This window comes from Phymastichus coffea, unplaced genomic scaffold (assembly GCF_024137745.1).
Source record: "Phymastichus coffea isolate CEN01 unplaced genomic scaffold, Cenicafe_Pcof_1.1 PCOF00123, whole genome shotgun sequence".
Classification (NCBI taxonomy): Eukaryota; Metazoa; Arthropoda; class Insecta; order Hymenoptera; family Eulophidae; genus Phymastichus; species Phymastichus coffea.
The window spans coordinates 373,516-394,737 of record NW_026706934.1 but is presented as its reverse complement, the minus strand read 5'-3'; the positions used below and the strand labels follow the sequence as shown (position 1 = coordinate 394,737).

The following is a 21,222-nucleotide window of genomic DNA, read 5'->3' as shown; positions in this document are numbered from 1 at the left end:
TCGCTTGCCTTTCGTACGCAGAAGCGCGCGTCGGGCGCACACTCGAGTGGGCAACGAACGTTAGCGCCATCGATTTTCCGTGATTGGAATCAAAAGAGAGAGAGAGAGTTACTTAGGAATTCCAATCCAGCGAATCTCGCTCGACAAGGATCTTGGAGCTTTTGAAGCGCGTCCGATCGACGAGTCGGCTGGCAGCGGAGCATCCGCCGCCGCGCGACTGGTGCCGCAGGGTGAGCGGGCGGGGCGGGAGCAGGGAGGTCCGAAAAGCGCGTGACGTCATTGCGCGGCCAAGTCCGCGCCGACGCAGAGGCCGCCGCCGCGCCGAGTCTCGCCTCGGCGGAGAGCAGAGCCGCCAGAGGCAGCAGCTCGTCGTCGCGCCCGCTCGAATGACTTTATTTGAGCGCGCGTGCCAGAGCGCCGCACCACCGCCGCCAGCAGAGCCCCGCGCTGCCCCCCGCAGCCGCCGAGCACTGCCCACCCGCACGCAAACGTGCAGCAGCAGCAGCAGCAGCAGCAGCAACTCGTCGTCGCCTCGGCACAGCCGCACGGACCAAGGGTAACGTAAGAGCCGCCGCGAGTGCGCGCGCCCGACCGAAATAAGCCTGGCTCGCTCGGCGGAGCGAGGTGCGCGACGGCGCGCGTGGGTGTCGACGCCCTTGGCCGACGCTCCGAGTCCGTCGCCGCGGGCGCTATCGATCGCCGCCGAGGGCCGTCGTCGTCGTCGTCCGGCGGGCCGCGACGGCGACGGTCGGGCCGCGCGCGCCGCCGGACGACGACGGGCCGGCGCTGAATAAAACAGCGGCCGATTGATCGCGCGGGTGCCGCCGCCGCCGCCGCCGCCGCCGCCGCGGCGGCGACGGCGCAGGCGCGCGGCCGAGCAGCGAGGGCGGTGCGCCGCGGCCGAGGCGCGGGCAGAAGCGTCGCTGAGCGCGCTGGTGCGGTGGTCCACAGGCAGCAGCAGGGCCGCGCGCCGAGCATGGCCGAGCAGCGCCAGTGAGCACAGCCCAGTCGAGAGCTTCGCCGAGGCAGCGAGCAGCGTGCGCCGCGCGAGCAGCCGCCGAGCCGGAGTGGAGCGCCCGCTGGCGCAGCGCGCGATGGCCGCGGGCGGCGCGCCGCGGGCGTGAGGGGGCGGCTCGCTCGCGGCCGTGCCATGCCACCCGCCGAGGTGACCTAGCCGCCAGCAGGAGCAGCCTGGGCCGGGCCCCCGCCCGCGCGCCGCCGTCGGCGCCGGCCCGCGCAGCGCAGCGGCCGCGCCGAGCAGCTGAGCGATGCGCCAGGATGTGCAGGCGCAGCAGCCAGAGCGACAGCCAGCAGAGCGCGCAGAGCGAGCGACGAGGACGGCGAGGCAGCGCAGGGCCAGCTCGGCCAGTCTCGGGCCGGGGCTAGTGGCGGCCGGCCGAGGAGCAGCCGCGGCCTCACGGTGAAGATCTGGCGCGGGCTCTGCCGCACGAGCGGAGGAGCAGGCGCAGGCGTCGCAGCAGGTGGAAGCGGGAGCGCGCAGCGACGGGCCATGGCCTCCGGCGGCGCTGGTCAGCAGCAGCTCGCCGGCGGCGCGCAGCAGCCGCCCGCACAGCCGCCGCCGGTCGAGCCGCTGCAGTCGCCCTGCTGCGCTGTCGCGGCCGCTGGCGCGCCGCCCGCCCACGGCCACAACTTCGCCAAGAAGACCTTTCACAAGCTGAGCTACTGCCACAGCTGCACCGACATGCTCTGGGGCCTCATCCAGCCCGGATTCATCTGCGAGGGTAACTATCGCACTGCCGTCGTCGCCGCGGCGAAAGCTCCGTTTCGGCTCGTCTCGACGCGGCGTCTCTCTCGCGATATGCCGGGGCAACCTCGTGGCCTCGAGTCTCGCGGCGCTCTCGTCGTCGCCGAGCCGAGGCAGATTCGCTCGCGTTGTCGCTCGCTTACCGCGCAGGCCGAGCTGTCTAGTCTTTGGCGCGCCGAACGTGTTAATCACGCTGGAAATTCTTACACGGGTAGCTCCGATGACTGCGAGCAACTTCCTCTCTCTCTCTCTCTCTCTCTCTCTCTCTCTCTCTCTCTCTCTCTCTCTCTCTTACTCTCTCTCAGCCTCGCAGCAGCAGCTTACGTACAACTATGTGTGCGAGTATTGATCTCGAGCTTCGAGCGAAACGCGCCCGTGTAACAATGATAATCGACGAGTGATGCACGCGGCGAACGTTTAAGAGCAAATAAGAGAGAGAGAGAGAGAGAGAGAGAGAGAGAGAAAGCTCGACGGTGGCAAAGTGTGCACGCGGGGCACTCGGTTAATCGGCGGTGTGCCACTCGAATCCTCGATAAAACTCTCGTCGCCCGCACGTTAAAGCGGCCGCAGCGTAAAAAAAGTCTCGCAATTCTCGGTTACCGGCGCTGGCTTGAAACACGAGACAAAGCGGCGACTCGACTCGAACCGAGCCGAGTACTCTTTTCTTTCTTTTTTTTCACTCAGTTCGCGCGCATCACTTTAATTAGGCCCGAGCGCGCCTCCTCCCGCTGCTCGCAATCGCAATTTCAAGTTTATCGCGGAGCTGGGCCGCGAGCTGATAGGCCAAGTGCGCGACGCAACTATAGAGGCTGACCTCAAGAGCGAGAGAGAGAGAGAGAGAGAGCGCGCGCCGATGAATGGGAAGTGCTCATTCAGCTGTTTCTGCGTGCAGGTCGGCCGGCTGGCAGCCCATGGCGGGCGGCGCCGAACGACCAGTCGCGCCAGCCGACGGGCCAGTCGCTCGACGCGGTAATCCGTGTCGCGGCCAAGTAGGCGAGCCGCGGCGAACGAGGGGAGCACGAAAATCGCGCGCTGCAGCTCGTGCGCACGGCACGAGAGTCGCGCGCGAGCGCGACGGGGTAGGGGGAGAGGGCGCTGACGTCGTCGCTGCTCTTGTAAGCATTGATCGCGGGGGGTGTGCATGGCTCAAGCTCTCTCGTTCTCCGGGGCACATGCGTTGACGAGAGGGAGAGAGAGAGAGAGAGAGATAAAGCTGCCTAAAAGCGCTCCGTGTGCGGCTGCTGCTCCCGCGAGCTAATTGTTACATTTTTGATGCCTCGCTAATTGGGCCCTGCGGTGCGCTCGCGACGCCGACTCCGCCGCCACAGCGCTCGAGTTTTTAGGCGCTCGCCTATTATGCATCGACGACTCTTCCCACGGCTAAACGCCGCTGTCCTCGTTCTCTTCTTCCTCGGGCGCTCTTCTCTTTTTTTCCGGCCTCTGCCTTTTTTCCTCGTGTAAAAATAACGGCGTAGATCGATCAGTGGTTATTGAGGTACTCAACGGGTTTCCGCGTGCGAGCGGCCCACGAAAGTGGACAACAAGTGAGGATTCGAAAATAACGGAAACGCGCATGTCCGGCTTGATCAATCCGCTGTGTGTCCGAGCGTGTAACGCGCCCCAAGCGCCAGCAGCTCGAGTAGACAAAGGGAGAGCTTGCACTGAAAAAAGAACCCCCCGGCGCCAGCTTGGCTCTCTTATTTCTCCTCGGCGTTTCGACTCCTTCCGGTTCTCCACGCGCAACAATCATATTTGCTCCAGCCAGTGAAAATTTCAAAGCTGCACGCACGTTTCCACCTATAACTCGTTTACGATACTCCATAGGCGGCATGCTTTTTATTCTGTCCTCGATACGCGGCAAACTTGTTTACTTAGAGGCTTCGTATTTTTTTTCCGTATACGTTTCCGTGCGAGTAACGCGAGTTGATTATGCCATTTTCCAGCGCGCATAACGAGGAAAAAAGGAAAGTAAAAGGTGAATAGAGCGCAATTTAGAGCGAAACTCTCCCGTGGAAAAGTTGGCCTCTGTCGCGCGCGCGTACACAACCCATAGGCGTAATTAGCGCGCGGGCAAAATTCCATCGTGAAAAATTTGCCGCCAAGCGTGCGCGAGATTCGAGCTCTCTCTCTCTCGAGTGCCTCGCGCGCCAGGCAAGCCCGCGCGCGAGAAACGAGAAAGCTCGGATGCCGGTGCGCGCAGGGCAAAGTTGTTAATCGACGAGCCAGTGAGCGAACGGGCGAGGAGCGCGCGGAGGAGGGGGAACGCGATCGCGCTCGTCTGCCCACACCGCGACCACGAAAATTGACTCGTATCGATGAAAATTTCGACGCGGCGACACGCAGAGGCGCGATTTTAAGGGTTGACCCAATTTTCATTATCATCGCTGCTGCTCCCTCTCCCGCTCTTTCTCTCGTTGGCGCCGCCGCTGTATAAACACTAATGCTCGGCGAACTCGCGCTATTTCGAATATAAATTTCGCAGACTCGCGCGCGGCTCGCGCTGATTGTGCAATTTTCCCATGCCGAGCCAACCCGATCGGCGAGCGCGCAGCGAATTAATCGACGCTTTCATCTCCGGCGCGCCAGCACCGCGACGACTTGATTATTCGCTAACCGGATTTTCGCCGGTCGCGAGCTTGCAACGCCTTCACCGACGCCGAAACTTCTTCTTCGGCGCCACGCGGATTGATTCGGAGCGAGGCGCGCACCTGCCTTTTCTTTTTCGCGCGCGCCGAGGAAGCTCGATTAATTAATGATACTCGGCCAATTGCCGAAAGAAGCAAGCCGTCAGGCTAAACGGAACCGAGCGTCGGCACCTGTCGCCTCTATCGTATTCGCGTCGGAGCTCGCGATCGCAAATTAGAACGGCGTCCTCGAGAGCAGAGGTGTGAATCGAAGCTCGAATCTCGATCCAACGGACATCAAAGGAAGGTCCTTGAGATTGAAGAAGCGCGAGTGTCGGTTTGGTCAGACTCTCCCTGCCGTTCGCGCTCAAGGTATCTGCATCGATATTCCACTCGTCGGCTGACACTCATTAGCATCGCTAACGGGCGGCGCGGAACGAATGCGGCTAAAAATTGCGTACCTAAATAGACAGGCCTCCCTCGTTGTAGTTTTGTCGACAGAGGGGTCACGGTATCCATTGTAATTTAAATGAACCCACCATGGCTTTTTTCATGTATTTTAAGCCGCTGAACACCAATTTGGAGAGTGACCTTCCATCCGGCACTCGAATAATTTGTTGTAAACAATTTGAATGTTTAAGCCACTGCATCTTTTGAACTAAAAAGGACAGAAACGCTTAAGAGATTAGTAACAAACAAATTCCTATTTTATTTATCTCGATAAAGTCATGAGGACCGGAGATGTTGATTAAGTGTCAAAAGTCGACATAACTTCAAGTCAATATTTTTCGTCGCCTGTGGTTTTATTTTAAAGGATAATCTGTATCCCATATTTATGTCATAAAAAAACATTTATACCCAGTTAGAAACAAATGGAAACCATAAAATGTTAAATTGAATAAATTCCATTTTTCAATATACGAACGAAAATAGAATTTCTGGCTAAAATATTGGTAAAACATATATTTTGAAATTCGTTGGTGGAATAAACGCTATTCGTTTGTTTACTCCACTGGATTTCGTAATGACAATGCAATTTAAAATACATGAAAAAAAACTTGGGAGATGCGTTTCATCGGTCGCGGCCATTAATATGCTTTGTTAGTGCTTCGCTGCGACGGCCATTCAATCGTCAATAACTTCAATCGTATTCGATATTTCTTCAAAAGTCAAAATGATAATTAATCTAGATGTAAAACAATCTTTATACATAAACAAATAATCTAACAATCAAGTGGGGAAATATTCAAATTTTACGGTATTTAAACGTTTAAATTGTTTCCAAAAAATTATCCGAGCGTCGGACGAAAAGTCACCCTCCAAATTTGTGTTCACCGGTTGAGAATACATTTAAAAAAAAGCCGCTGTCAGCCCGTCGACGACTGGACTACGGCGCCGGATGCACGAAATTTCGCCCCAACGAAGCTGCAGCGTCGGAGAACGCGCCCTCTCGTTCAGCCGTCGACCGATCGCCGCTCGTTAGTCGATGGAATCCTTCTATTCGCCGCGTTGGCGCGGAAAGAGAACAGCGAGCGAAAAGTGGAACTGCTACGCGCATCGAGAATAATGCTGGGCAGGAGCGCGCCTGACCGTGTATAAATATAGCCGCCGAATGAATTAGCTGCAGACAGGCGACGACGGCGGCGGCGGCGGCGACTCTTTTGAGCACGGGGATGATCGACTGGGCGCACAATGGACAGCGCCAGCGCGCCGCTCCCATTGTCGATGCCGAGAGAGTGAGAGTGCGCGGCGAGAGAAAGGGCCCTTTGAAAGTCCTGACGTTTCCGTCGTGCCAGCTCTCCCCGGAAAGATATTGCCGTTCGCGTGAAATTTCCTACGCGAGCGCCTGGAAAAACCGCGGCTTTGTGCCCGAGGCCTCGAGACCGCGCCTAACGACTCTCCCGTTGCCGTTGCAGTTTGCAACTACTGCGTGCACGAGCGCTGCATCAAGAGCGTCGTGTCCCCCTGCTCCAGCATCTCGGCGACCCTTATCAAGGTAAGCACGGCCGACTTTGGCACGGTGCGATCGACCGACCGACCGACCGATGAAATTCCCTTGGCTTGCAGAATCCAGTGGCGCACTGCTGGTCCGAGCCGGTCCACCACAGGAAGAAGTTCTGCAATGTCTGTCGCAAGCGCCTCGACGACAATCCTTCCATACACTGCGAAAGTGAGCCGGGCTTGCGGGGGGAGAACGGCGGAGGGGCCGAGCCACGGAGCCGCGCCACTGATCGGCCTATCGTTTGCAGTATGCGAGTACTTCGTGCACGTGGACTGCCAGGACTTCGCGGTGGCGGACTGCAAGGAGAACGCGACCTACGCGCCGGGCAAGGACCTGGCGGCGGTGAGGCACCTCCACCATTGGCGCGAGGGCAACCTGCCCAGCAGCTCCAAGTGCGCCGTTTGCAAGAAAACCTGCTACTCCGCCGAGTGCCTTGCCGGCTACCGCTGCGAGTGGTGCGGCATCACGGTAACGATACCGCTACGGCGGTTCCGCGCGCCAGCCGTAGAGCGCACGGCATATAACCGGGATGCCGACCCCGCTGTTTGCAGTCGCACGCGTTCTGCTACAAGGACATCCCGGCGGAATGCACCTTCGGCATGCTCGAGCCGATCTACCTGCCGCCGCACGCGGTCAGCATCCCCAGGACCGAGGTGCCGATGGAGGCCATCATCGGCGTGCAGGTGCGCCGAAAAGAAGTCCTGGCGCGTAAGTCTCTCTCTCTCTCTCTCTTTCTCTCACTCTCTGCTCTTCCGTGCATCCCCCCCCCCCACCTTTGCCCTTTGCCAACCCGATCTCACTCTACACGATCGCGCGGACGTCACGCGTGCGGAAGCCCCCTCGCCGCATCTGCGGGGTGAGCCAGTTGCTCGGCTCGAGGACAAGCTGCGCCCGCGGCACCGCTTCTTTTTTTTTTCCTTTTCTCCTTCCCTTTCACGTTCGATTCGGGTAACCATCCGATTCGACGTCTCAGTGGCCGTAACAGCGCTCGCTTCTTGCAGAGCCTACGGAGAGCTCGAGTAAATAGGTCGCGCGTCAAACGAAAATTGGCAAGCTCGCAAGTTAGTTGGTCGTCGAGTCGCGCCCACACATTACGCGTCCGATCAAATCCTTGGAGAGCGATATTTAGTTAATTGCGGTAGTGGCATGGTGTTGACATTGGTCTAGCTGTCGGTCTGGACTTGCCGTTAGCTTGGTACGGTGTTGGCGTGCGTGGGGACGGCGCGGGGCTGACGTTATTTCGGTGTGCTGCTGGCGGCAGTTGACGCGCGATCCTCGCGCTACTCATCACGCACTTTGCCGATTGGGATTTTGAAGATTCTCGGCAGCTCCGTTACTCACCTCGTTCTCGGAAATACCCTCCATCACCAGAGCTCTCACTTTCGGATTCATTCCTTGACTTGTCATTTTCAAACTTGACCAAACTAACGACTTCGAAGTCTCCTCCACATAATTACATCGCACTTTTGTGTCTTTCTTTCGATTAGTAATGTATACGATTGACAAGAGCAGTCGATTTCAGCGCTAGTGAAGTACCTCATTAATCTCGCTACGGCTGTTGAAAATAAAGATGTTTGATTCGCTCAATGCATTTTGTACCATGCTAACTTTTTGAATTTATTATGATCACCTGCTACTCATACATGGCGATCGCTCATTCTATTTTAAAAGGAACGATCGATATTTCGAGCTTCATGCGAATAAATCAAAAGTAATATCGTGCGTATATTTGATATCGGTAAGACAATGGTTGTGTCGTGCAGCCTTTAGATTGGTTCAAACAGCTACTGAATTTTACCAGGCCTACAAATTTACTATGTGCTACAATTAACATGTAGTAAACGCGTTTTATTCTCGAAGCGAGCGCAACCCGACAACTAACTAGCTAACTTGCGAACTCGCCAATTTTCGGTTTTCGCACGACCTATTTAATTCGAGTTCTCCTGCGCTTTGCACCGTTTTAGCAAGAAGTGACAGTTGGCCCATCATTGACAGATTAATGGAGATGCAATTGCTAGCCGGTAAAATGCAAATAAAAGGCGTTCTCGCGAGCGTAGCTCGCTCTCGAATTAGTGATCGTTCATTTTGCAAAAGTCACGACCGAGCTTTCGCACGTTTGTATACTTGTTTCTTCGTACACACATTATACCATCTCTGATCGTGTACATACGTATTCATACGCTTGCAACTCCATGTGACCCTCTTTAGTTCTTCCCAACTCTTCTGTTCTCATTTTATATTCACTTTTGTCAGTTTCGTCCTCTCTCTCTGTCTCTCTCTCTCTCTCTCTCTCTCTCTCTCTCTCTCTCTCTCTCTCTCTCTCTCTCTCTCTTCCTTCCTGTTTCGTTACGGATCGCTCTCCAATAATTGCGTGCTCGTTATTCTACGTAGTTTAACCTGCCCTGTGCGTGAGATTACTAGTCGAGTTTTGAAAAACTCGCTCGAAAGTACATTACACGCGCTGGATAATTGAACAGAAATTGTTTGACAAGTTCTGCCATATAGCTATATAGTTATAGTTTCACTCACTTAGCGAACGCACGCAATTGTTTTTACTCGCCCCGTCACCTTTCGTATGGTCGACACTTTGCGCCGCTTTTATTACTCTTCCATATAGCAGCCGTAGCCTTTCGTCACCAACTGTTCGATGCAAAAACACACGAATTAATGACAAGTGAGAAAGCAAGCCGCGAGTATCGACGAGGAGAACGATCTTTGGCGAACGAGTGCTCGCGAAGATGAAGGGTCCCTCGAGGTGGGTGGAGGGGAAAAGGGTAAGCAGCAACGGCGAAACTTGCGAGGGCAACAAAGGAAGTGGATGCGTACTTATGCATACCCACGCACGCGGACGTCCTCGTGGCATATTTGCTAAGCTAGTTTCGTATATTCACGGAGCGAAGTGCGCATCCATGAATTACGCCCCCCCGCCCCTTGTTTTCTCTCTCTCTCTCTCTCTCTCTCTCTCTCTCTCCTGCTCTTTCTCGCACCACGCGCAAATCCTTTTGGCCGTAAACATTTATGAATTCAGCGGGCTGCACGGCAAACTGTCGTACGTGCGCGCTCTCGTGCGAGCAGTCCGTTATCGGCGCGCGCGCTCAGCTATTGCAAGTAACACGTATTAAAGGTATAGAAATATTCTTGCCAACTGGGTCAGCGGTTGCCGCTGTTTCCTCCCTCTCTTGCTCTCTCTCTCTCTCTGTGTTTTTATTTCCTGCGCCTCTTTATTTTATCTCGCTGCCTGCGTCCCTCTTTTTCTTCTCTCTCTCTCTCTCTCTCTCTCTCTCTCTCTCTCTCTCTCTCTCTCTCTCTCTCTTTCCATAAAGCGCTCCACACGCGATTTGCGCTCTCGAGTGTCGTTAACGGCGGAGGCGCGAGGCGTCTCGCTTTTTCTTTTCTCTTTTCTTTCATTAGCCCGTTCGCAACCCCTCTGCGACTGCCAGAGGGGAGCCGAGGAAACGAGAGAAAGAGAGAGAGAGGGAGAGAGTCGAGGATGCGCAGCTCGCATGAATTTTTGATAAGAAAGGCAACTAAGCTAGGGACAATGAAAACTGCACTGGACGACGAGCTTAGCTCGCACAGCCTTTTGTCCCACTCGTCGTGCTGCGGCGTTTTTCCTTATCCGCGCCGAATCGTTACTTATTCAGCGGACTCGATTGGGCGCCGTCGGCGACGGGACAGCCCTAACTGTTATTGCGCCGCCTCGGCGCGCTTGCGAAGGGGGAGAGAAGGAGGGTATGCAGCGTAGGAGGACCGAGAGAGTGAGGCCCTGTATGTTGTTGTTCTCGTTGCATCCTGTAGAAGAGTACAGCGACGAGCGAGAATATGATTTAGCGGAGAGCGGCGTTGGCGGCAGCGGCGGCGGCAGGTTGACGGGCCGCCGGCTGGTCGCGGCTCTCAGGCGGCTCTTGCTCGTATTGCCACGTAGCTGTCACGGCAATTGTCACGCTTCCCCGCCTTACATTCAAGGTACAACCACAATACCATCACGCTCTCACAGCAACCAGCAACACCGACACCACCGACCTCTTCGCCTCGCCTTACTTTCTATCTTTCTCTCCGGATCTCGGACGTCTGACTAACCCCTTTCGCTCGCTCGATTAACCCTAACTTCCCTGTCTGTCTGTCTCTCTCTCACACACACACACACACACACACACACACACACACACACACACACACACACACACACATGCACACACTCGCTCTCTTCGAGCAATTTTCCACCAGCAAAACATACCGACAAGCATCAACAAACACTTTACTAATCGATACATCGCGCTTGTGTCGCATCTATATTTACATCCTGTGTACTTTCACTTTTATTATGGAATCAGCGAACGAGTATATTTAACAATGTGTGTGACTTGTTTTCTTGAGCCGTTGTTTATTAGCACTTTTGTCTCTCGCTGTCGTAAACATTTACACCAGTAAGCCGTCGACTCCGCCAGGCGATGAACGACGACTTTTGCAAAAGAACACTCGTCATCTTTTACCACACGCGCATACATACCAGCAGCATTCTTGAACGCACCTTGAGACTTTTTTTTTTTTTTTAATTTTGCGAGCCCCTTCCATGACAAACGAGGAAGCGGGACGAAAATAACATGGCAGTTGTGTGGTATCTTGGATCGCTTGGCATATAAAGTGTGCAGTTATGTTTTTTCTAACAAACAATCTCTGTTAAATTAACGTCCTCCGCTATTTCTTTTCAATTTTTTTTTTTTTTTTTTTCATGTCACGCTGGTTGAGGTGCTTCGTAGTATTGATTTTCGTGGTTGCTTATTATCGACGATTGGTATAGAATGTGTGTGCCGTGTGCGAGCAACATTCTACCGTGTTCAGCGACAACGAGGCATCGCTGTTTTTCCGTCCTTGTTCTCGTCTTCCTTCGTTGCGCAGCCCGTTCGGCCACATCGACACGCGCGGCTCGCACAGACTGCATCTTCGTCAACGTTTCGTTCCTGTCGGCGCGTTCGCCAGACTCCTTTAGTTTCCTTTGCCGTCCAGTTGATATCCTCTCTCGTCCCTTGGCTTTGGCATGCAAGCACGCGTGTGTCGCTTCCAGTGCATGAATCACGGCCAGCTATCCTGCTCGAGCTTTCCGCGATCGAGAGCTACCGAAGCAAAAGTGAGCCAAGCAAACGAATGAAACTGCCGGTAACGTGCAAAACCGTGTGATAGAACGAACGCTGATGCCTCATGTCAGTACTTTATCCCCTATGTATAGGCGCAGTCGGCAGCACTGGACTTTACCACTGTCCGGTTTGCGCAATGTGCTTCGCAATAACTCGACGAGGTAGAGATCGACTGCGGGTAAGAGGTGCGAATAACATCCACCCAATCAATCATTCCAAGATTTCATTGTACATGTACCTACACGTATATCTATATATATCTTTGTTTTTGTCGTTCGAGTTCGTATCAACACGCCTATATATATGCGTGTATGTATGTTCTTGTTACTCTTGTTCCACGATAGCGAATTGAGGAGCTTGTTGCCGTACCAGCAAATTCATGCGCTGATCCGCTTGCAAAACCGTAATACGCGAACGAACTTAAATGAAATTAACGAGCACATTGAAAAGAGCGAGTTGATCGTTTAGGCAGTGTTTCTTGGTGACTTGTCCTTTCCTTTGCTTCATGCACGCTAAGCGAAAAGTCCTTAGCCAGGCTCGCTTTGAATGTTAACGCAAGGAAAGTCGCCGCAGCTCAAAGCAACCAACTAAAAGAAGCAATTAACAATGACAAATAAAATGGCGCGAGTCGACAAGTGCTCGAAATGGCTGCGAGTCGGCCAAGGGAGCAGCTGCAAGTGTCGTGGACGCTAGCAGAAGACGACTTGCGAGCGCAGACTAAATCCAATAAGCCCGCACCGACTTTAGCACGCAACGGTGTGTGGAGTCGACGAGCGTGGCGCGCGCGCGCGCGCGATGGACTGCAAACACTGGAATGATTAGCAAACGAAGCATGCACGCGAGCACGACGACGACGCCGACGACGCCGACGACGACGACGACGCCGACGACGACGACGGTGCCGACGGGGAGCCGCAGACCGCGGAGGGGCAAGGTCGCGCGAGCACGGACGGGCGCGCGGGCTTCGGAGTCGGAGGCGTGGCGCGGAGCTGGCGCGCTGACTGATCGCAGACCTCACGTCTGCTGGTACGTTGCAGCGCGCAGCATCTCGGAGGAGTTCAGCAGCGGCGACACCCGCGGCCGGGACAACGACGAGTCGCCGGCGCAGTCGCAGTCGCAGGCGCACGGCCGCGACCCCAGGCCGGGCAAGGATAAGGAGGACAAGGAGCGCGAGGAAGGTAGGCGGGCCGGGCCGGGGCTCCGACGCGCCCTCTCACGCGCCCTCTCACGCGCTCTCGCGGGCTTGCAGAGTCGGTGAAGGTGTACGACGGCAACAGCTCGCTGCGGCGGCGCATCTTCCGGCTGATCAGCGCGCCCAAGAGCGCCACGACGGAGCAGCTGCTGACGCTGGCGCTGCAGGCGTTCCACATCACCAAGGACCCGAGTAAGGCGCGGTGGTGAGCGAGCGGGCCGGTGCGCGGCGGAGAGTAACGCGATGCGCTCGGCCGACAGGCGACTACCTGCTCACGGACCTGTACGACAACGAGCGGCCGCTGAGCGACCCGCTGCCGCTGGCCGGCCTGAAGCGCCGGGAGGGCAAGCGGCCGGCCGTGTTCCTGCGCTTCCGCGACGTGGAGAGCAGCGAGGTGCGCGTCTACCCGGGCAAGGTGCAGGTGCAGCAGGCGCACGTGGCGGTGCCGGTGGCGGACGGCGCCACCGTGGCCGACCTCATGCGGGAGGCGATCGCGCGCTTCCGGCTCGAGTGCAGCTCGCTCGACAACTACCGCTGCAGCGAGATCCTGCTGGACCGCGGCCTCGTCACGGAGCGCGTGCTGGCGCCGAGCGAGCGCCCGCTCGACCTGATCAAGCAGCTCGGCCGGGAGTCCATCCGCCAGATGGAGCTGATGCGCTTCTACCTGCAGCTCAAGCAGGACCCGCACGGGCCCAACATCGCGCTGTTCGTGGGCAACCTGCCGCCCGGCCTGTCCGAGCGCCAGTACGAGAACCTGCTGATGGAGTTCCTGGGCAGAGGTGAGTTGCCGCGCACACGGGGGGAACGAGCGAGAGCGCCCAGACCCACGGCCCCCGCTCTGCTGGCCTGCGCACAGAGAACCGCTTCTCCGGCATCGGGCCCATCTACTACGAGTACGGCTCGATGGTGATCAGCTACGAGGACTCGGGCGCGGCGGTGCGCGCCTTCTACGCGCTGCGCGAGTCCAAGTACGAGGACAAGAACCTGCTGGTGATGCTGCTGCCGAGCGTGGAGCCGCGCATGGTGCCGGGCAACGTGCAGCCGCTGCTGGTCTTCGTGAACGTCAAGTCGGGCGGCTGCCAGGGCCTCGACCTCATCTCCAACTTCCGCAAGCTGCTCAACCCCTACCAGGTGTTCGACCTGGACAACGGCGGCCCGCTGCCCGGCCTCTACGTCTTCCGGCACATCCGCAACTACAAGATCCTCGTGTGCGGCGGCGACGGCACGGTCGGCTGGGTGCTGCAGTGCCTGGACAACGTGGGCCAGGACAGCGAGTGCTCGTCGCCGGCCTGCGCCATCGTGCCGCTCGGCACCGGCAACGACCTGGCGCGCGTGCTGCGCTGGGGCAGCGGCTACACGGGCGGCGAGGACCCGCTCAACCTGCTGCGCGACGTCATCGACGCCGAGGAGATCCGGCTGGACCGCTGGACCGTGGTCTTCCACCCCGAAGACAAGGAGGACAAGCCGCCGCCGGGGCCCGCGCCCGGGCCCAACAACGCCGTCGGCGCCGGCTCCACCAGCGAGGACAACACGCAGATCTACGTGATGAACAACTACTTCGGCATCGGCCTCGACGCCGCGCTCTGCCTCGACTTCCACAACGCGCGCGAGGAAAACCCCAACAAGTTCAACAGCCGACTGCACAACAAGAGCGTCTACGTGAAGATGGGCCTGCGCAAGATGGTCGGGCGCAAGCCCTGCAAGGACCTCAACCGCGAGATCCGCCTCGAGGTGGACGGCAAGGTGGTCGACCTGCCGGCCGTCGAGGGCATCATCATCCTCAACATCCTCAGCTGGGGCTCGGGCGCCAACCCGTGGGGGCCCGAGAAGGAGGACCAGTTCAACAAGCCCAACCACTGGGACGGCGTGCTCGAGGTGGTCGGCGTCACGGGCGTCATACACCTCGGCCAGATCCAGTCGGGCCTGCGCAACGGCGTGCGCATCGCCCAGGTTTGCTCTTTGCCGACCTCCGCCGACCCTCGCCCCGACCCTCGCTGCTCTAACCTTGCGCTGTCTTTCGCCCGACAGGGAGGCCACATCAAGATCCACTTGCACTCGGACATGCCGGTCCAGGTGGACGGCGAGCCCTGGGTGCAGAGTCCCGGTGACGTCGTCGTGCTCAGGTCCGCGCTCAAGGTACGTGGCGCGCCCCGGCGCTCCTTGCCCGTTCCGCCTGCAAGCGTCGTATCTTTCTCCAACGCCGCCGCGGACGGTTGCAGAAAGAAACGCCCTGTGCATTCTACTTAAATCTGTGTGTGGCACGTTACAATTATTGCATCCCCCCTCTCAATGTTTGATCCTCGAAAACGGTAATCTTCTATCTGTCGAACGTTGTTTTTTTCTTTCCTTAGTTTTTTTTATCCTGATACTACATCCCTTCTTTTGTCACGTCCTCTCCCTCCACCCCGTCCCCCCCCCCCTCTCTCTCTCTCTGTCACCAAACACATACCGTCGATTTTTCATCAAGTTCACGTCTAGCATCAACGCTCTAGAAAAACTTTCCGATATCCCAAGAAAAATTGTTCTCTCTCTTTCTCCCTCTTCTCCGTCCTGTGTTCCAAATCGAAATACTGTTTACGATGTCAATGAATAAATGGATGCAGCCGAAGAAGTTGCAGCTGAGAGATGGTTTGCTGATTTGCAGAGCTTGAATAATACATGACCGCGGCGCATGTTTCTCGGGAATGCCGCGAGACCAAAATCAATGATTCATAAAGTCGAAGATTTGTCAATTTGAATAGGGCCGTGCGGGAGTGTGACTCGATCTCGTAAACAGTACGGAGACAAGGAATACTCCCGTGTGAATAAATCATAGTCCCGCTGCGAATCCTTGAGCAACGTGCAAAAATCCTTGTGCCTGCTATCCCCTCGAGCTTATCTCTGGCAATTGCGCGTCTACTAATGAGAGCATTCCTTGTGTGTTCCTCTGTTGGCTCGCAGGCGACGATGTTGAAGAAAAATAAGGTCAAGCGTCGAAATACCGAGCCGGCGATACTGGCCGCAAACGGGGAGGGGAACAAGAGCAGCGACGACTAAAAAACCGCATATTATTCTCCGCCATTTGCCCGAATCGATTAACAATCGCATCCGCGATCGATTGATCCATTATCCCATGTCTCGCGCATCAGAGATATGCTAACAACCAAAGGAACGCACTTTCACACCCACACACACACACACACGCGCGCGCGCGACGCGCGCGACGTTATTGCATTACGAATGCACCCCGAAATCAATCAATATTGTAAATAGGCGAGCGAAGCAGGCGAAGCCTTTGACGATGACACCAATCATGTTGATACGCTGAAGAACCATTTCAACAGAGTACAAAGTAGTGTGTAAAGCGATAAGGGGAAAGGGGCTACGCCCTCAGCCTCATTACATCTCTCTCTCTCTCTCTCTCTCTCTCTCTCTCTCTCTCTCTCTCTCTCTCTTCTCTCGGGGGTGCGCGCTCGCAATAACTGCAGCCAATCAAAACAATCAACGCCACACTGTTCCGATCGATTGCTTCATAGATTATCCCTGTACGATACACTAAACAGTGTCAGCTCTTTCGATGACGGATAATAACTTTGCTTTTATTTGTTACTCCCTGTGTGCGCTCACTCTCTCTCTCTCTCTCTCTCTCTCTCTTTCTTCATTTGCCGCGCTCTCGCACAACTGCTTCTCGCCTCGTCTGGGATTTGATTGGCTCTCTTTGCAGCCTGCGCGACGTGGTCGCGACCCGATCGCGGCCACTTCTCTCGCGATCAACGCTGCGATCCTACGGTCGTTCGCCGCGGACGAACGCGCCCACTGGCCTCGACAATCGTATCGCGATTCGTTCATGCTGACAGACGTTGGCGTTCGAGACCGACGCGATACTTTTCGTGGATGCCACGGGAGCGACGCTCGCCGCGACTGGCTTCGAACGTCCGCGGCGGTCAGCAAAGATCGTTGCCGAGTGAGGTACTTCGCGAGTCGATCGATGCGAAATGCGCTCGATTCGGAACTTTCGGCGGGGAGCGACGCACTCGTCGGCGGTGGACGGGTCGAGAAGAAAATTGCAACGATGCACATGAAAAAAAAAAACATACCCAACGCGCATTGTCGTCAAACACACGCTCACCTGTTTTCGTTTGCGACGAGATGTTCACGCTTTCACTCGCCATCGAACCTTACTTGCCACGTTTATCTATTTGTTTTTCTTTCTTATCGCAAGGAAAAGAGAAACGATCCTCTGCCAACCACTTCCACTTTTCCATGGCTTTTTTTATATACGTACATGCCTATCTTTCTCGTAGACGATCGTGAGCATTCAGGTCGCCGTTCTATTTGCGTCCTGACGTAGACGATTATTACTCTGTATTTTAACTATACACACGTACGCACACGCACACACCTGTATGGAATTGCATCTTTTGCGCTTGAAAAATTATTCCTCTCGGTACTCCTTTTTTTCTTGTACAATTTAACAGAGTGAGCAAGTTGAGGGAAAAGCAAAAGATTTTTCAAGTGCGCTTGCAACTTCTTACTAAGTAGATGATTCCACCGTAGAACAACATATTTCTGTACTTTCTTTTGTATTTTTCCCAAGTTAGTATCCAGTACTTACGTAGACTGTAAAAACTTGAAGTATATCTGTGGCACATTAACACTTGGATACATGCATATATAATACTCTTCAGATAATATTTTGAGTTTTCTTCACAACTGCGTATGTTCGACCTTTCATTACATTATCGCTCGTTTGTATTGCTGCAAGCCGCTATTAGTGCTCTGATAACTGTTGCGTAAAATTTCAACTCTATTCACTGTTTTTCTTTCTTTCGTACACTGCTTACGATAAATCACTGGTCGATATCATCGCATAGAATTCTATTCAATAAAGTCTCATTGCCACTGTACCAACGCTTCAGTAGTCAACGGTTGGATTTATTTGTTGACGGCAGGAATAATTGAAGCAGTCGGCCATTTGTAAATAACAATTTCAATCGTGTCAAAATAGGTTTACGGCAAGTCGCAAGGATTTTTCTTTATTCAGCAGTGATTTTTCGTAAGTAAATGAGTTTTGTGCTTGACCTCTATCTATCCGTGCATAGTCGTAAAGAGCAAAGAGTGCCGGCAATGACTTTGAAAATAAATGCATCACGACGAACGAATTTGCCGACACTGAGGCTAAAGAAAAGATCGGACGCAATGAGAAGGCATCTGGGCAAGCGACTCGAGTGCGAGCTAGAGAAAAAGTCGTAGAAAAGTTGAGAAATGGACAGCCGGCCGGAGGGTAGAGAGAGCCGTAATCGGAAAGTTCGCTTGTCGAGATGCGGCAACAGAGAAGTCGCGCGCAGCAAACGAACGAGCTAGCGAGCGAGCGAGCGAGCGACAAGCGTCAACGCAGACGGAAAATGAGAGAAAAAAGAACAATCAAAAAAAAAAGAAAAAGCAAAAAAACGAGAAATGATACACGTTGGTGGATGTTGTGGTGGTGGTTGTGGTGGAATTGTAGGCGACGATGCTGAGGAAGCCGAAGAGCAAATGACGAAGGAACACGGAGTCGAGCGGCGGCATCGGCACGACGGCGCAGCAGCTCGCACTCCCGCAGCCGTCGACCTCCGGAGCCGCTGCCGGCGGTGGGAGCGGCAGCACCCCCAGCGACCCGGACTCGGCCGACGACCTCTAAACCGAGTGCTCGACTCCGTTGGCGGCTCGCCGCGGCGGCGGCGGGCCAGAATCAAACCAGAGCAGACAAAGATAGACCGCACCACTGCTGCTCGCTCATCTTCTCTTGGTTTTCTCCCGCGCGCACGACCGCGCCGACTCGTACGTTTTTGGGGATGCAATCCTCACTTTGCCAAAGAGTACACACACACACACATCGGCGCATACTCGCACAGACACACTCATGCCCACACGCACTCACACAGACACACACGTACGCACACCCACAAATACATATATTGTGCCGAGAAGCGGTCGTCTTTTATTTTTTTAAAACCGACAAATCAAACTAGAATGCCAATAGTAGATACGCAGCCCTGTGGTAGCGAGAGAAGCTGCAGCTTGCTGACGTAACAGCGCGTTTTCTGCGATTCGTTCCTTTGATCGTTGATCGCGCGGTGCAGCGCCGCGCGCATTCCAGTCTGGCCGCCGCACTCGCCGACGATCTTTGCATTGACACTGTTCGCCTATAGGCTACGCATATCGTACTTACAAGCGCACCGATTAGCTTTCGGCGACGCCACCTGTGTTTCCGCGCTTTTCCTCGCGGCTCGCCGACGGGTGCTCTCGCGCAGGAGTGCGCACGTATCCGCCGAGCTCCTGCGCGCAACCTCACGGCTCGCTCGGCACTCGGCTGGCGGACGGACGCGGCCACGCTCCGCGACTCGCGTCACTTTGCACTCGCAGGTAAACGACAATTGCTCTCTCGAGTTTCCTCCTTCCGACGCTTCTTTTCCACCGAATTCTCCGCCTCAACGATCGTCGAATCGCACGCGATCGGCTACGAGGACGAAGCTATCCTAACTTAATGATATATATATATATATGTATATATATATATATATATATAGAGTTTAGCTGATCGCGAGGGCGCGCGAGTCGCGCGTCGCGATGTAAAAATAATGACAAAGATTAAAGCGAGCGAAAGTGAAAGATACGCCGGATTGTTATTGACTGCATTGTTCTATATGAGATATTATATTTATAGGCGGTGAAGCGGCGCGCGAGAATTGGTTGGCTTTTCGACGCGAGCTAACGCATAAATATACATATGCACAAGTGTGTGTATATATATATGCGCATACGCGTATAGTATATATATTTTTTCGTTGGCTTAGGCGTGTACGTGAAGCACACTGCGGGGCAGCGGGCGCGCCCGCACGATTGATTGCCTGAGAACAAACAGAACGCCGTCGAGAAGTCGACAGCCGAATTGGACGCGAAGATAATTGGATCGCGCGAGGGCTCCGCGCCCCGTCCGTGTCTTCCGGCCGCGTCGGGGCAAAGCACGGCCATCCCATTGTCGGAGTGCAGGACGAAGGAGCGTCGCGTCGATCGGGAGACCGATCGCCTCGAAGAGTCGCGACTCGCGTCCCCTGCAGCGGTCGTTAAAGAAGGGAGGACAGAGAGAGAGAGAGCGAGAGAGAGGGAGAGAGAAAAAGGGAGCGAGCACCAAGAGATTCGGAGTTGCGAGAGGGGGGCGGAGGCAGTGTCACTGTGCCAAACATAGATTTGTAAATAATACGAGATATACGCTGGATCGTACGACGTTGATGCAACAGAGCCGTCCGCTCTCCGAGGCGCTCCTTTCTTTCGCCCTCTCTCTCTTTCTCTCTCTCCCTCTCTGTCGATTCGAACCCAGGACTCCTCGTTGACTGCGCGAAACGCGTCTGTCGACGAAACTCAGGCTCGCTCTGTCTCGAGCGGCGACTCGTCGGGACATCTCCGTGCTGATAGAGCACGCGATGTACACCTGAACAACAACAAATACCCTGCTGCTCAAATTTTCACACGTATGTACAAACGTCGATAAGTAAGCAAAAAATATTTAACGAAAGAATAATAAATAAAGGTAAAGCGGTGCGTTCGCGAGAGACTGTTACAGGATGGAGCGCTCGAGTGCGCGCGCGAAATGGACGCAAAGATCACTCGAAGCTCCAAGGAGAGACGCATACGGGCAGAACAATGAGCACACGCATACACACACGCACACGCAATCGAAAGAAAAACGAGATACGTAAATGTGACGAAGGCCCGAACGGAAGTGCTTTCGGTCGAATTTAAAGAGAAATTAAAAGCAAAAACAAAACTAAAAAAAAAAAAAAAAAAAAAAAAAAAAAAAGACAAAAAGATAACGCGTCGCATAATGGAGAGCGTGGCATCAGAGTTAGCCAAAGCAAGAGCGAGGAAAACGATAAGGGAGCTGCAGGGCGGGAGACCCTCGTGCCCGGATTATTGACTGGTCTCCCGTCGGAATCGCAAATTCGCCGGTGCACAGGGCTCAGCCGTTGGCGCGCCATACATCCGGCGTTTGACTCACTCGACGGCGCGCCAACGGCGTCACGGCGACTTCGCGATCGCATCTCAAACAAGCCGCGCTTCGTTTCGCGAGACGGTCAGGGGATCGAGCGACGGCTATAAGTGACGAGATGTGGTGATGAACGGCGAGACACAAAAAAAATTTGTTATTCTGACCAAGCTGTAATACTGTAATAATATTGCTGTTGCATAAAAGGATAGACGAAATAATAAGCTATGAACAATCTACGTATAATAAATAAATGTATGTGCTATAAGAATATCATTGTTACTTTTTGCTCCCCGTCCTTACTCGTATATTTCTGTTTGTAAAGGATTTCGTTTTTACAATTTGCAACATAATCATAAGTTCCTTTCTTACAGAAACGTTTTTGTCGGCATTGAAAATTGAACGTTATAAAATTTGTCTGTGAGCTAATCTTTTGTTCAGATTTTACGTTTTCTCCCACTAATAAGAATATTAAATTAAGAGTCAATAATACTATTGT

General features: G+C 54.6%; 1 protein-coding gene across 3 annotated transcripts; it reads left to right on the top strand.

Annotated features, from left to right (window-relative positions):
- The first annotated feature begins 346 nt into the window (after positions 1–346).
- On the top strand, positions 347–20,988 carry LOC131671300 (diacylglycerol kinase theta). Of its 3 annotated transcripts, none has more exons than XM_058947630.1 (13): positions 347–556; positions 952–1,742; positions 6,306–6,385; positions 6,457–6,559; positions 6,639–6,859; positions 6,943–7,099; positions 10,190–10,357; positions 12,564–12,704; positions 12,776–12,910; positions 12,979–13,497; positions 13,575–14,668; positions 14,747–14,854; positions 15,659–16,011. In XM_058947630.1, the coding sequence occupies exons 2-13, from the start codon at positions 1,511–1,513 to the stop codon at positions 15,752–15,754; spliced, it is 3,054 nt and encodes a 1,017-aa protein (XP_058803613.1). In that variant the 5' UTR covers positions 347–556; positions 952–1,510; the 3' UTR covers positions 15,755–16,011. The 3 variants fall into 3 exon arrangements, with proteins under 3 accessions (XP_058803613.1, XP_058803614.1, XP_058803615.1); XM_058947631.1 differs by lacking the exon at positions 15,659–16,011 and adding an exon at positions 18,204–20,988 and having other exon boundaries at positions 348–556; XM_058947632.1 differs by lacking the exon at positions 10,190–10,357 and having other exon boundaries at positions 349–556.
- The last annotated feature ends 234 nt before the right edge of the window (positions 20,989–21,222 follow it).

Coding starts and splice junctions, on each gene's coding strand:
- LOC131671300 (XM_058947630.1), top strand. CDS start 1,511: ATGGCCTCCGGCGGCGCTGGTCAGCAGCAGCTCGCCGGCGGCGCGCAG. Junction 7,100..10,189: donor CCGAAAAGAAGTCCTGGCGC/GTAAGTCTCTCT, acceptor TGCATCCTGTAG/AAGAGTACAGCGACGAGCGA. Junction 13,498..13,574: donor GATGGAGTTCCTGGGCAGAG/GTGAGTTGCCGC, acceptor GCCTGCGCACAG/AGAACCGCTTCTCCGGCATC.